The sequence below is a fragment of the Arachis hypogaea genome, chromosome 19 (genome assembly GCF_003086295.3).
Source record: "Arachis hypogaea cultivar Tifrunner chromosome 19, arahy.Tifrunner.gnm2.J5K5, whole genome shotgun sequence".
NCBI classification, from domain to species: Eukaryota; Viridiplantae; Streptophyta; class Magnoliopsida; order Fabales; family Fabaceae; genus Arachis; species Arachis hypogaea.
In genome coordinates, this window is record NC_092054.1 from 129009690 (window position 1) to 129026004 (window position 16315).

Genomic DNA, 16315 nt, shown 5'->3' on the forward strand with positions numbered 1-16315 from the left:
AAAAAAAATATGGGTAAAAAATATACTTTCTTTTTCTAAAGTTTGCAATTTTTTTAAAAAATATTCTTTAACGTTTAATTTTATTCAATTTTGTTTCTAACGTTAATTTATTCAATTTTATCCTTAACCTTTTTAATTTATTTCAAAATTATCCCTAAACGTTTTTAATTTTGTCTCCAATATCTCAAATAGAATTAACATCCAGAAATAATTTTGATACAAATAAAAAATATTAGAGACAAAATTAGATACAATTAAACGTTAAAAATATTTTTTAAAAATTACAAATGTTAGAAATAAAAAAAGATATTTTACCCAAAAAAATATTAATCACTTAATATTTTTTCAAAAAAATTAAAATTTAACTTCAATCTAATAACCTATGATAAAATCTATTCATTTAACCTTGTATTTTTGGACTTCATCTATTCATTTTACTTGAATAAAACCCTATTCTATTCTTACACGGCCTTGATTAAAATTTTCTATAATATTGTTGAATTACTAATAAACCTGATTGTTTTATATTTAATTTTCTATTCCATTAAAAAAATACAAAAAATAAAATAAGAATTAAATTTAAAAAAATTAAAATTATTTTTTTATAAAATTCAAAAATAGAAAAATGTTAAAAGTGTTGTGATATGAATGTCTATATGAATAGCTCAACTTTTTCATGGTAGAATGCTTATGTTACCGAGAGAAATTACATTAAATGAAGACTGAAAATAAGTACTCCAAGCATGTATAAATAGGAGCATGATCTGAAGTAATATACATAACAATAACAATACTTTTCTCCTTCTTTATACACTACTAACATTCTCTTTTTCTCTCTTTACGTTACTACATATATTAAAGGGTTAAGTATGATTTTGGTCCCTAACGTAAAATCCGAAAATTTATTCTGTCCCTGGCCTTTTTTTTCTCTATAAAATGGTCCCGAAAGTTTCAGTTTGTTTTAAAATCGTCATTCAGACAAAAATATCATTCCCCCTTCTTCCTCAAAATAAACCAAATCAGAAGTTGAACCAGAAGCTGAAGCAGAACAGAAGCAGAAGTAGAACAGAAGCAATACCAATGACCAGAAGCAAAGAACAACAATGGAATCAAAAGAACAACAACAACAAAAGCAGCTACAAGCAAAAGAACAACAACAAAAGAACAACAAAAACCTAGAACTCAGAAAATCATCATCATCATCATCATCAAAACTCAGAACTTCAGAACCCAGAACTCAGAACTTAGAAGAAACAATGGATAATGGAATCAAAAGAACAACAACAAAAGAACAGAAACCAGAAGAATTGATAATCAGAAGCAGAAGCAGCAAAACCAGAAGAAATCAGAAACCGGCGAGGAGCAGCGATGCCCGGCGACTGAGCGAGGAGGAAGAGCAGAAACGACGAGCGGCGCGCGACGTCCACCTTCGCGGATCTGCTGCCGTCGACGTCGAGCCAGGAAGAGTAGCAGTGGCGAGATCTGGCGGTGAGATCCAGCAGAAACGACAAGGACCGAACGATGAGAAGCAGCGGCGGTGACGAGGACCCTTCCCCTTCCCTTCTCCCTCTTCTTCCCAAATCCTCCCACCCTTCTCGCTTCGTATTTTCCCCTCCCCCTTTCCCCTTTACGCGTTTTCTTTCTTTTTTATTTTTTTATTAAGGGTAACTTGGTAATAAAAATAAAAAATTTGGTAAAAAGGACGATTTTAAAACAAACTTAAACCTTCGGGACCATTTTGTAGCGAAAAAAAAAGCCGGGGACGAAATAAATTTTCGGCCTCTACGTTAGGGACCAAAATTGTAATTAACCTTATATTAAATAAATATATGAATCATCTCTATTATATTGACATAATTATATTGGTGAATATTAATACTAGAGTTTTTTATTTACACTTCTTTTATTTTATATTTATTACCTCTCCCTTATTTATTTATTTTCCAACACATTATCAGCACAAGACTCTGATAAAAATTTAGGAAGACTCAAGTAATTAATTTTCATTATGTTAAAGCTCTCTCATCTTGAATTTAATACTCTTAATATATTTGAAAATAACTGCTTATCATAGATACTAGATGCCAAAATTCATTTTGATTCAATAGATTTTGGAGATACCATTAAGGCTGAAAATAATGTATCCCAAAAGGATAAAACCAAAGTCATGATCTTCCTTCGTTGTCATCTTGACAAAGAATTAAAAAATGAATATCTCACACTAAAAAATCCTGCAGATCTATGGAAGAACCTTGAAGAAAGATATAATCATCAAAAGACGGTGATACTTCCACAATCCCAATATTTTTTTGTGACTTAAAAGAAATCAAACAACAACAAAGAAAGAAAAAAAAAAAACAAGAAACTGCTTAAGAAAGACAGTCCTGCTGAATATTACTCTCAAACTCCTTCCAATGCAATGGAAGCTCCACTGGAGGAGAAAGGGTCCTCATTGCAGTCTTTGCCATGATGTCTGCTACTGTGTTTGCATCTCTCAAGATCAACGGGAGATCAACACGCCATTTTCAATACATGATATCTCGGATTTTTTACACCAAAGGATCAATAAAACCAGAGCAATCCTGTAAATTATTGACAATAGTAAAGGCCTCCACACAGTCTGTCTCACATATAATGTCTCTTTGTCCCGAGTCTTATGCTAAAAGAAAGTCTCTCCAAATAGCAAACAACTTTCCTTGCAAAATGCTACGACTTTCAATTGTTCCCAAACAGCCTCGTTGTCACCTTCCCTTCCAATCTTTTCTAACACAAGAAAAACCAACCCGAGCACCATTTTCAGGATAGCTAGCATCACAATTATCTTAAAGGTACCCACTGAGGGGGGGGAATCCAAGAGCCACTAATGGTAGAGGGGATAGACAGTCATTGCAACTCAAAAATATTTCGGAGCTCTTTTTCCAAGGACAAAGCCATACCAGTCACCTTGTCTGTGGTCCAATGCTCGTGAGGATGAAAGATCTCGTTATTCCAAACTAGATTTCCAAGAAGAGCAATATTAGCACAAAAATGATCTCTAATTTCTAGACCCCAAACTTCTTAGGGGTGACCAACACCTTCCAGTTAACTAGATTCAAGCTTCTACCATCATCTTGACCCAATATGAGTGGACACACTTGCGTTTATAGAATTTTAAATCCATAAATGAATATAATTCAGCAATGTTCCGAATTATCTCATGAATGAAATTATGTGGGAAAAATATAACTGATAATGATATGTTAGAGAAAAATTTCTCGACCTTCCATGCCTCAAATGTGCTCCTGCAGCAGCAATATTAAGAAAAAGAATTTAAAAAATATTCTGAGTTAGTTAATTTCTTTCCTTCTTTTTGTTGAACGTAACAATGAATTACTTTTAAGAAATCATGAAGCACGCCCTGCTAGCACCGCCCCATTTCTTGAAACAAATGCGGCAAACTATAATCCCAGAAGAGGTGAATGACAAGATTTTTGGTAACAAAAAAAATTATGGAAGGAAAAAAATTATGTTCACAAGAAATGATCTCACCAGAAGTGGGATAAAGAAAGAAATAATGGGAAAAATAAATCAATAAAAGATAAATATTTCCGTTGTGGTGGAAAGGGCCATTGGTCGCGTACCTGTCGTACCCCGGAGTACCTAATTGATATTTATCAAGCATCCTTGAAAAAGGATAACAAAAGGAAATGAGACAAATTTTGTTTCAAATGATGTTGCTGAAAATTACATCACTCATTATGAAGTACCCGATTTCTTTGAGGATCCTGAAGAAAATATTAGCCATTTGATCAATGATGGAAAAGTTTAATATGTGGGTTTGTTAAAGTATTCATGTAAATAAATAATATAAAAATTTTCTTATTAAGTTTTATTCCCAATATATTTGAATTTTAATTATGATGTATGTAAATAATGTTTAATAAAATATTTATGTTTATGAATTTTAAAATCACTAAAATGTGTCAAGTTTTAAAATAATAATAATAATATTTTAGTATATGACATTATTTTTATGTACAATGCTTCTTAGAAAAACAATTCCAATTAGGAATACAATTTTACTGTGCATGTACTGCTACTCATTTTTATCATTATTATTTGTCTTTGAAGAAAATGGTAAGGATATATAATGAAGATGTTTGTCTTGTGGATAGTACAAGTTCGCATACCATTCTCAAAAGTAATATATATTTTACTCATCTTGTACCAAAAGAAGAATATGTTAATACTATTATTGGCTCCAGAAGAGCTATAATTTTATTTTTTGGAGGAACAAAATTCATAATAAATAATGCACTATTGTCTACCAAGTCTCTAAAAAACTTGTTGAGTTTTAAAGATATTTGCCGAAATGGATATCATATTGAAACAATGAATGAGGAAAATCATAAGTATTTATGTCACAACTCATGATTCAAATAGAAAAGTTATATTAGAAAAGTTGTCCTCACTTTCTTCTGGGTTATATTATACTAAAATTAGTGCAATTGAATCACATGCCATTGTGAACCATAAGTTTACTAGCCCAAATAAATTCATAATTTGGCATGATTGAGTGGGACATCCTAAAACAACTATGATGCGGAGAATTATTGAAAATTCCTATGGACATTCACTAAAAAACCAGAAGATTCTTAAATCCAGTGAATTTTATTGTGCTGCATGTTCTCATAGAAAAGTTAATTTTAAGGCTATCAGCAGTAAAGATTGGATTTGAGTCTCCTGAATTTCTAGAAAGAATTCAAGGCGATATATGTGGACCTATTCATCCACCATATGGATCTTTTAGATATTTTATGGTTCTAATAGATGCATCTTCAATATGGTCACATGTGTGCTTATTGTCTTCTCGCAACCTGTCATTTGCGAGATTACTTGCTTAAATTATTCGATTAAAAGCACAACTTCCAGAAAATCCAATCAAAATAATTCGTCTTGATAATGCTGGTGAGTTCACTTTCCAAGCCTTTGATGCTTATTGTATAGCTAATGGAATAAGTGTTGAACATCCAGTTGCTCATGTCCACACACAAAATGGGTTAGCAGAATCACTTATTAAATGCCTCCAATTAATTGTTAGACCCTTACTTATGAGAACAAATCTTCCAACCTGTGTTTGGGGCATGTAATTTTACATGCTGCAATATTTATTCGTTTGAGACCAACAAGTTACCATCAATTCTCTCCTCTGCAATTAGCTTTTGGCCAGCAGTCGAATGTTTCCCATTTAAAGATATTTAGGTGTACGATATATGTTCCAATTGCTCCACCTTCTCGCACCAAAATGGAACCCCAAAGAAAATTGAGAATTTATGTGGGATATGATTCTCCTTCTATAGTGAAGTATCATGAGATACAAACAGGAGATGTGTTTAAAGTTTGATTGGCAGATTGTCATTTTGATGAATTAAAATTTCCAACATTAGCGGGAGAGAATAAGCTTCTTAAAAAAGAACTTAATTGAAATGCATCATCGTTGATACATTTAGATACTCGATTAGGGCAATGTGAACTAGAAGTTCAAAAGATTATACATTTATAAAGAATAGCAAATGAATTTCCTGATGCATTTTCTGATATGAAAATGATTACTAAATTCTATATACCAGTTGAAAATGCTCCAATTTGAATTGATGTCCAAATCGGGCAAATGACCACCGAAACAAATTTACGTTAGAAGCGTGGTAGGCCTGTCAATTCCAAAGACAAAAGTCTTCGAAAAAGAAAAGAGGTAAATACTATTCCTATTGAAAAAGATAAAGACATAGTAAAGACACCTGTAGTTATCCAAAATTCTAATATAGTTTTGACACCAGAAAACATTCAGGTACCTGAAAATTCTGAAAATTATGAAAATGATGAGATCCCGATAAATTATGTCTTTACAGGAGAAAAATAGAACCAAAATAAAAGAACTGTCAATGAAATATTTGCATATAATGTAGCATTACACATCATGCATGAAAGTAAGGATCTTGAGCCAAGAACAATCGAAGAATATCGACAAAAGAATGATTGGCTGAAATGGAAAGAAGCTATGAAGGCTGAGTTAAACTCACTTGTAAAACGTAAAGTCTTTGGACCTGTAGTCTATACACCAGAATATGTAAAACATGTTGGATACAGATGGGTATTTGTGAGAAAACAAAATGAGAAAAAAGGAAGTTGTACGCTACAAAACTCGACTTGTGGCGTAAGATTTTTTACAAAGACCCCGTATAGATTATGAAAAAACATACTCCCCTGTAGTAGATGTAATAACGCGTTATTTGGTTAGTTTATTCGCATACCATAAACTATATATTCATCTAATAGATGTGGTAATAACTTATTTATACGGATCATTAGATCGTGATATCTATATGAAAGTCCTTGAAGGACTAAAGATATCTAAGCCATCTAATGAATATTCGCAGGAGTTATATTCAATAAAATTGCAAAGATCTTTATATGGTCTAAAACAATATGGACGAATGTGGTATAATCATCTTATATCGGATTTAAGAATGATGATATCTGTGTTTTCATAAAGAAATCTGCATCTAGATTCATTATAATTACTGTGCATGTTGATGATTTAAATATCATTGGAACCCCTGAAGAGATTCTAACCATTATAAAAGTTCTAAAAAAAGAGTTTCAGATGAAAGATTTTGGAAAGACTAAATTTTGTCTCGGCCTGCAGATCGAGCATACAAAAAATGGGATTTTTATTCATCAAATAACATACACAGAAAAGATCTTGAAGATATTTTATATGGATAAGTCATCCATTAAGTACCTCAATGATTGTAAGATCTTTGGATGTGAAAAAGGATCAATTCCGTCCTAAAAAAGAAAATGAAGATATCATTGGCCTTGACGTATCATATCTCAGTGCTATTTGAGCACTAATGTATCTTGCTAATAATACACGATCCAATATATCATTTGTTGTGAATTTACTAGTAAGGTATAATTGCTCTCCAACCAGAAGACATTAGAATGAAATCAAACAAATTTTTCGATATCTTCATGGAACGGTTGATATGGGATTGTTTTATCCATATGGATCCAAGTTACAACTAGTTGGCTATACAGATGCAGGATACATGTCTGATCCACACAGAATAAGATCTCAAATAGGATACCTATTCACATATGGTGGTACAACTATATCATGGAGATCCACGAAACAGAAGATTGTAGCAACATCCTCTAATCATGATGAAATACTAGCGATATATGAAGCTAGTCACGAGTGTTTTTGGCTCAAGAGTTTGATCCAATATATTCTGTCATCATGTGGATTGATCGATCATAAGATAGCTCCAACTGTTCTGTTTGAAGATAATACAACATGCATTGCTCAACTTAAAGGTGGATACATCAAAGGTGATAGAACAAACCATATTTCTCCCAAATTCTTCTTCACTCATGACCTTCAAAATGAAGGAACAATCGATATCCAACAGATCCGCTCAAGCGATAATCTGGCAGATTCATTTACAAAAGTCACTTGCAAAATCCTCTTTTAAAAGATTAGTACATCATATTGGGATGCGCTGATTTTGAGATATAAAATAATGTCGGCAAGAGGGGGAGACTTTATTCTTTTTTCTTTGGTCAGGTTTTTCTCCCTATTAGATTTTTTTTGATAAGGTTTTTAATGAAGCAGTCCACATTATAAAGGATATTGTACTCTTTTTTTTTTCACTAAAATTTTTTTTATTGGATTTTTCTTTAATAAGGTTTTAATAAAGTATAATCCTAAATGGACATAGATATTTATGGATGACTCAACTTTTTCATAGTAGAATGCTCATGTTATCAAGAGAAATTACATTAAATGAAGGTTGAAAATAAGAACTCCATGCATGTATAAATAGGGGCATGATATGAGATAATATACACAACAATACCAATACTTTTATGCATCTTTATACACGGCTAATATTCCTCCTCTCTCTCTCTACGTTACTATATATATTAAATAAGTATACGAACCATCTCTATTATATTAAAATAATTATATTGATAAATATTAATACTAAAATCTCTTATTTACATTTTTTTTATTTTATATTTATTATCTCTCATTTATTTTTTTATTTTACAACAAAAAATAAAAATTACAGATTATAAAGAGAATATTCATCTTTGAATATAATGATTAATTATTTTCACACAAATATAAATAAATAAACTTAAATAAGAAGTCAACTTTTTTAAACTAGTTTTTGAAATTATTTTTTAATCACAAATTCTAAATCCTACATTTTAACTTGGAATCCTCATCATAAATCTCAGTTATTTAAAAAAATTTAAGAGAAAAAGTAAAAAAAGAAGAAAACCATAATAAAAAATTGTCTAATATAATTAATTGAAAAATAAATTTCTATACTTCTAAATTCTAATATGAAACAGGGCGAAGTAGTTAATCTGGAGTGTGCCTTTTGAATCGTCATCTGCAGCAGCTGCTTCTTCTTCTTCTTCTTTACTTCGAGACTACAATTTCAAATACATGCACACTCTTCTCTGAACTGTAATCATCATCACCATGAAGATAATGGTAGCCATAAAACGCGTAATCGATTACGCCGTCAAGATCAGAGTCAAACCCGACAAGGTAACCACGAAACCAACCTCGATCCTTTTATATATACGACCACCCTTTTTCTGGAGCTTCCAAAGTCATGAAGTTGATCTAAAAACGACACCGTTTTTGGCAGAGTGGGGTGGTGACGCAGAACGTGAAGATGTCGATGAACCCATTCTGCGAGATAGCGCTGGAAGAGGCGCTGCGAATCAGAGAGAGTGGGTTGGCGTCTGAGGTTGTGGCAGTGACCATGGGACCCTCTCAGTGCCTTGACACTCTCAGAACTGGTCTCGCCATGGGAGCTGATAGGGGCATCCACGTGGACTCTACTTCTGCTCTTCACCCTCTCCATGTTGCCAAGATCTTGAGGAACCTTGTGCAGATTGAGAAACCTTCCCTTATCATTCTTGGCAAACAGGTACTTCTCTTTTTTCTCAGTAGCTTTTCCTCTGCAATTTCACTAATCCAGTAAAATGATTAAGGACCTCACAATTTAGCTACCAGTAATATCCAAATTTTAATCCTCAATAAATTTTAATCACCAATTCCGTCCCTAACCTTTTATTTTGTCGGACATATCAATCCAATTCTCATGTCAAATCTTGCTAAAACGTTAGACAATTCAATTCCTGTCATTATTTAATTAAAAATATAACCATCCTTAAAAAAATTTAAAATTCTCATATCAGTTCCTTCATATGAACTGGCAATCTCATATGGAGACTAATTTATCTAAAGAAATAAAAGTTTGAGGACCGATTTGATGATTAAAATTTGTTGAGGATTAAAGTGTTCGACTAAAACTTTTTCTTAGGGACTGAGTTGGGATATTACTCATTTAGCTACAGAAGAAAACCCCTGAAAGATTGAATTGCTGAAAGTTTAGAACTTTAGTCACAAAAAAAAGAAAGCCTTTCAATTTTCTATTTTTCTGGAGCTAAGTTGGTGCTTTATGTATTTTGTTGGTGAATTTTAATTGGGTGGTTTGCCAATTTGGCTTCTTTAGTCTATTACATTGTTTGTTATGTTTTTTTCTCCAAGTAGTGATGAGTTTTGTAGTGATTCACGAGGTGATTTGATATTTTGGTTTTGTTGATGACAAATCAAAGTGGATTTGATGTTTAGTGCTTAAAATGAAGGGTGTTACTGTTATCTTTCATGATCTAAAAGCAAATTAAGATGTTAGCTGTGTTAAGTAATGAATAGAAGGTTTTTCTTCCCCCTTTTGTGTATCAAGAAGCACTTTTATTGAGTTTTTGTTCTAGAGTGCTTGGCTAAAGTATAGAATTACTTTTCATTGGCAGCAGAAGTAGAATATTTTCTGTTTGAGAAGAAATTGGGGCTTCTCCCCTAGGAAGCTATAACGGAAAAAAAATGGATATGTTTTTGTACACATTTGAAACTGATATAATGAGAATATTTGTGATGGTCACAGGCCATTGATGATGATTGCAACCAAACAGGGCAGATGGTAGCAGGACTCCTCAACTGGCCTCAAGGGACTTTTGCTTCAAAGGTTAGTCCGTCATCCAATCATCCAGGTCTTCTATAAACTTAGTCATTGTGCATTCACTTCACTATTATTATCTATGACATGTATTGGTTATGTTGGTTCAATGTTAGCATGATGTAAATCAATTAACTTTTGGTTCTCTCTAAAACACAAAGCAGATTCTTTTTTTTTTGTGCCTATACTGATTTTGCCTCTGCATATCATTGTGCATGCATCCTTGGTTTTGGCTTATCAGGACGGAACTACTTTGTCATTTGGGAAAATGATTCAACATGAGTCGAACGACAAAGTTCGTTCTTTTTACGTTAGACTGGGTAGATAAACTTGACATTTGTACGTTGGTTTGTAAATGAAAAAACATTTAGTAGTTAGAGTTTTGGTTTAGATTTTGGAGCAACCTTTCTTGTCTCCTAAATAGCTATAGGCAACACCTTCTAGGCTTCAAGAATCAAGCATTTGCTCCAACCATGTGGTGGGGATTTCCAAAGGACAAATCAAACATGAGTCAGATTGGAAAGAAAGAATACACTCATGGAACTATGAAATCTCTTATAGGTGTATGTGTGTGTCTGTGTGTATGCTTTATACCATAGGGAATTGTTTGTAATTGCTGAGCTATACGTGTGACGATGGTGACTTTAGGAATTTGCTCTTTTGAAAAGTATTCTACTGCATTTGATTACGCTTCTTGTTTATCCTTTCTATATTGTTAATGCTACTTTTCTTTGTTAGATAAGACCATGTTCGATCATCATTTCATGTCAATTTTTATTTTGAAATTTCAATGTACTTCAGACTTCAGATTTTGCCATTACTGCATCTTCTCCATCTAACTATGACTCATAGTTTGATGGAGTCTATGACCTAGGAAATTACTGATCTAGTTGATGATTTAGGTCGCTGCTTCTCGAGTGAATCACTTGGCTGTCCAGGTGTTATATGCTTCATCTGCTAAATCTGAACCCGGGGCAATTTTATTTTGCAGTATGATTTTTTGAATTTTCACTGTTAATTAAGTAGTGCTATGCGGCAGACATAGAGAAGAAACCCTGGAAACTGCCATTCAGTTATAATAATTTGTTTTAGGCTAAAGTATAAGTATTTGCACCTTTTCTCTTCGGGGTCTGTTTGATGCTTAATTATTAACTTATTTGTTTTAATTAACTTATTGTATAACTAAATCCTGGCTTTCCAGTAGGTTGTCCTTGATAAAGAGAAAGAGGAAGTTACAGTGGACAGAGAGGTTGACGATGGAATCGAGACTGTGCAGTTGAAATTACCGGCAGTAATAACGTAAGTTGCACCTTCTGTTAAGCATGCTATGTACTCTCTAGATTCTTAAAAGGCTTTGTATTTTTAACTTGCTTTCTCTTGGTCACGTTTTCCACCCTTGGAACAATGAGCTGTGTATTGAACTTAAGGTTCCACTAAAGTTAGGGTAATCTTTAGGGTAATCAAAAGATTATTTTATTATACAATTACCGCATTCATAGGAACATATTAGTGTCGCATTTGAGATTCAAGTACCAGTATCTTTTGATAAAATGATGGGAGAATGGATGCATCAAAGTTGTACTTATGGCATCTCGGGCATATCTTGTAAATATGTAACAATGACAACAAAGTCTTTCTTTCACTAAATATTTGGTTAGACATATTTCACACAAAAAGTCACTTGGAGAAATTAGATCAAACATTCATACTCAACAATGAAATTTTTGTGAGCCATGTAAGAGAGAATACATGCAAACAATATGATCCATAACATTATTTTTCCTAGAAATTTAACTTCGGATGTGTGTTGTTTTTTCTTGCTTGATGCAGAACTGATCTGAGACTGAACCAACCAAGGTATGCAACACTTCCCAACATCATGAAAGCAAAATCAAAGCCCATAAAGAAGTTCACTCCTCAAGAGTTGAATGTGGAAATCAAATCTGATTTGGAAATTGTGGAAGTCACTGAACCCCCCAAAAGGAAAGCAGGGGTCATGGTCTCTTCTGTTGATGAGCTCATTGAGAAACTCAAAAATGAGGCCAAAGTCATTTGATGATTATTATTGTTCTTTCCTTTGCTGCCAAATCATTTACTTCTCACCAAATTTTTAATTATGTAACAAGATTGTCATACAAGATCAAATCACACAATAAATAAAATATTTTTCGTATAAGCTCTTAATATATATCATTTGATATCATAGTATAATGTCTGGCAATGAATAATTGTTTTTTTCGCATAAAGATAAACTTGGTATACCATGCGTTAAGATAATAAATAATGATAACTAGCGTTTTAATAATCATTCCTACGAAGGTATCAGCTATGGATTTAAATAATTGAAAGTTTTTATCTTCATTTGAATTGGTGACTTTGCACAACTTTTGTGCTAAGTGATTTGGGAATTTAACAATTACTTATACTAATCACACCGTTTGAAAACAAAAATGGCTTATAGGAAATATTACAACATAAGTTTGGTTGGTGAATGTTGATGTATAAGTGCTCAAAAAGAATCAAAGCATGTGAAAGATAATTTATAGTTTATTTTGTCACATGTTGAAAAACCTGAAGGGAAGTCACAAGGGTCAAAGAAATGGCGTAGCAAAAGCATGTACGATATCTGACCTTGTTGGAATGGTTGGTAAGAGATTGATTGAGTTATTCAGCATTTGCCACTTGAGTTTTTTGTCTCCTTGGTTGCTTTTTTTTTTTTTTAATCAACAGGTAGATAATTTTATTAGATGGAATAAGGTTTTTCATGCTAAAACAAATTGAAGTTATAAATTATTTAATTCTTTACGGGAAAATTAGGAGAAGGGATACAACTATACAACATTGAGCATTCTCAAATAAAATAAATATGAGATTGTTATTGACAGTGGTCTTATTGGCTCATGTATTTAAAGTTTTAAACTCTGTTTCTTTGTAATTTATGTAATTTTACAAAAATTAAATTTGGAATTAATTTAACGACCATCCAATTATATTCATCATTTAAATAACTTTTTAATTTTTAATTAATAAATTTAACTTTTAGTTACTTTTGATATCTTCGTATAATATAAAATTAGTTTTAATTTTAATATATTATTAACGTATACATTCTTATTTTATTAATCCTTAAAAATACTAGATATATATCATGTATAATTTTTTAAGTAATTATCATAAAAGATAAAAGTATATTAAAAATACCTTAAATTTCTTTTATTTAATAAAAAATCATATTAAAATTTCAAAAAAAAATTTATTTATTTATTTATACTATAAACATGCATTAAAAAATTATAGTGTACCATTTTTATTATTTTTCTATAAATAAATTCTCACATATAATTATATTCGTGAACATAAAATTAATAATTAAAATTATAATTATGTTATATATATATATTAAAATTAATCACTAAAATCAGCCATCAATATAAAATATATTGAACAATAATAATATATTAAAATTAGTCACTAACCTGATTTTAATATAATTTTTGTTAAAATTAATAATTAAAAATTATTTTTATCAAATTATTTGAGAATTCTCATCCTAACAGCATGTTAAAAACTTAAAACGAGGGTTATCTGATATCTCACCCTTATTATTATTTTTTTTATAAAGGGGAAAAGTGGATCAAAATCATGATTCTGATTCTGAGAGTGACATAGTTGTATGCTTTGTTCTCTGCAAAATCATCAACCACCTTAGCGTTCTTTTGCTGAAAAACCTTTCTAATCGCAGATGGATTTCGATTCCCTCGACGATTTCTTCGATTTCGATGATTTTATCCATCATTCTCCCCATCCGCCTTCCGATTTCCTGTGGTCCAATCCAAGGTTTCTTGTTTTTTTTTTTGGGATTTTATTTTTTTCAATTTTGCTTCTTTTTCCCCCTTTCCTCCTAGCTTCATTTATTGTTTATCATGATTTATCTATGGTGCTGCTTTTTGAAGCAATTATGCTGTTGCTTTTGTAATTTGATGGTGTTTTGTATTCATAATCATGCTTCATCTTCATCCATATCTGAAATTCAATTGAATATTGAAATTTGCTAATTGCATTGTATTCATTTTTATTACTCATTTAAAATTGAAGTTTTTTCCCCTGCTTGTTTATTATGGTGATCAATGCAACTTTAAATTGATGGTTTCATTTTCATATGTTATTGCGTGTGTTTAATTTTATTGTTGGTTTGGCATGCATGGATAGCTGACATAACATAACCCTCTGCTTCTGAATTTTGCAGTGTGAGCTCTGAAATTGGCTTTTCAGCAGGTGGTGGTGGTGGTGGTAGTGATGTCTGTCAAGAGAAAACCAGAAAGAGGTATTTTGTTTTGTTAATTATGAAGTAATGGACTAATTGGTATCCGAGAATCTGATAATGGAATTAGTGTTTCTGAAACTGGTTGGAAATATGATGTTGGTTAGCTAGAAATCAAAGAATCTGTGATTTCAATTCATTGACAAGAAAGCCCTGAACTTAAAAGCATGCATGATTAGGGCACAGTAACTTTGTAGTGATGTACTCTCTCACCAGATTTGGTTGCAGTTTATTTCTAATAGGCTAATTCCCAGTTGTTTTATTAACAAGAACAACATCAGCAACAATAAAGCCTTGTCCCACTAGGTGGAGTTGACTACATGGACCAAACAATGCCATTGTCCCCTGTCATGAATCATCCTGTCAACTTTATCCATTTGCGCATAGATCTCTTAAATTGAACCTTTTACAGTATATTTTTGGTGCTAAATTTGTTGCAAATATTTTGAAGGAGACATGCTAGTTCATGTTGCAAGGCAGGGACAAAGGCTGGCCGTGAAAAGTTGCGAAGGGAGAGACTCAATGAAAGGCAAGCATGCTTCTAAACACTGAATTTATTAATCTCATGTCTGAGTCAGTCTTTAAACAAGCTGCATTAAGCTGATGTAATCTATGCTGAATGACATTTTTCTACTTCTGCATAAAAAACATCATCTTTGCACATCTTTCTGTGGTTTTTGTATATACATACTTAACTGTTAGGTTTATTACATTGATCTCTTTATGCTTATGTTTGGTACACTGGTTTATAAGTTTTAACACTTTTATAGGCTCGATTTGTTGATTGTAAAATATTTCATAACGGCCAAGGAGGCCTAGAATTTAGCATCTTTGAGCAAAATTTTATATTAACTTTCACAAATGATCAATGTTATCTTTTCTTTGGCAACTTTTAATTCTTTTAACAATTACGAGAAGATAAGATACATATGAACATTAGAATCTGTTTGGTCATGTTTTTGTTTAGTTTTGCTACTTCCTCTGATGATAATTGGCAATAACTTGGTTTTGCTTATTTCAGGTTCTGTGACTTAAGTGCTGTTTTGGAACCTGGGAGACCTGCGAAAGCTGATAAAATGGCTATACTTGATGATGCTATCAGAGTTTTGAAACAACTAAAAACTGAAGCTGAGGAACTCAAACAAACGAATGAAAAATTGTTAGAAGAAATAAAATGTTCTAAGGTTAGTATTCTTTCAACAGTTTATAATAACTTGAATATTTCAATGTACTATGTCTTAAGACAAGTTCATTTTTGATACTGCCCTCTGTCTATTCTGGTGGCAAAGTAATTGATTTTTATTTTGACATAATTACCAGCAGAAGTTTAAACCTAAAACTAGATGATATGATTTTGTGTTCTATAACAGGCCGAGAAAAATGAACTTCGAGAAGAGAAACTTGTTCTGAAAGCAGATAAAGAAAGGATTGAGAGACAGTTGAAAGATTTGCCTGTTCAACCTGCAGGGTATATGCCTCCCAATCTAGCTCCTTTCCAAGCAGGGGTCAACAAAGTCGCTGTTTATCCGAACTACGGTTATATGCCAATGTGGCATTATCTTCCTCCATCTACCCGTGATACATCCCATGATCATGAGCTTAGGCCTCCTGCTGCATAATTGCTCTGCACTGGAGTTTGGATGATCTATTCATAAATGCTTCCTTTTTTCTTGAGAAGTGTTGACATGTAGATATTGTCATTGCTTCTAATTTCCTGTCTATTTACCTTAGCTACCATGCCAACTTACTAAAATTACCTAGAAGTATTCTTTGATGGTAATGACATGAAAACTATTGATGTTCATGTCAAATTTTTCTACTGGTTTCTTCCTTCATATTGCCTATTTTAGTTCTGTTGTCACAAATTCCTTTTGAATTTTGAAAAGGATATTCTCAAAATTCTAAGATG

At 32.1% G+C, this 16315-nt stretch overlaps 2 protein-coding genes across 2 annotated transcripts; both read left to right on the forward strand.

Annotated features, from left to right (window-relative positions):
* Positions 1-8356: 8356 nt before the first annotated feature.
* On the forward strand, positions 8357-12261 carry LOC112777153 (electron transfer flavoprotein subunit beta, mitochondrial). The gene is made up of 5 exons (XM_025821448.2): positions 8357-8608; positions 8712-8996; positions 10014-10094; positions 11290-11384; positions 11916-12261. The coding sequence occupies exons 1-5, from the start codon at positions 8540-8542 to the stop codon at positions 12139-12141; spliced, it is 756 nt and encodes a 251-aa protein (XP_025677233.1). The 5' UTR covers positions 8357-8539; the 3' UTR covers positions 12142-12261.
* A 1379-nt stretch (positions 12262-13640) lies between these two features.
* Positions 13641-16225, forward strand: LOC112775904 (transcription factor bHLH104). Its single transcript, XM_025819805.3, has 5 exons — positions 13641-13922; positions 14332-14409; positions 14858-14935; positions 15428-15590; positions 15777-16225. The coding sequence occupies exons 1-5, from the start codon at positions 13828-13830 to the stop codon at positions 16023-16025; spliced, it is 663 nt and encodes a 220-aa protein (XP_025675590.1). The 5' UTR covers positions 13641-13827; the 3' UTR covers positions 16026-16225.
* Positions 16226-16315: the final 90 nt, after the last annotated feature.

Excerpts from the sequence above, each read along its gene's own strand:
- LOC112777153 (XM_025821448.2), top strand. The coding sequence starts at position 8,540 with ATGAAGATAATGGTAGCCATAAAACGCGTAATCGATTACGCCGTCAAG. Across the intron at positions 8,997-10,013 it reads TTATCATTCTTGGCAAACAG|GCCATTGATGATGATTGCAA; the intron begins GTACTTCTCTTT and ends TGATGGTCACAG. Across the intron at positions 11,385-11,915 it reads AAATTACCGGCAGTAATAAC|AACTGATCTGAGACTGAACC; the intron begins GTAAGTTGCACC and ends TGCTTGATGCAG.
- LOC112775904 (XM_025819805.3), top strand. The coding sequence starts at position 13,828 with ATGGATTTCGATTCCCTCGACGATTTCTTCGATTTCGATGATTTTATC. Across the intron at positions 13,923-14,331 it reads TTCCTGTGGTCCAATCCAAG|TGTGAGCTCTGAAATTGGCT; the intron begins GTTTCTTGTTTT and ends TGAATTTTGCAG. Across the intron at positions 14,410-14,857 it reads CAAGAGAAAACCAGAAAGAG|GAGACATGCTAGTTCATGTT; the intron begins GTATTTTGTTTT and ends AATATTTTGAAG.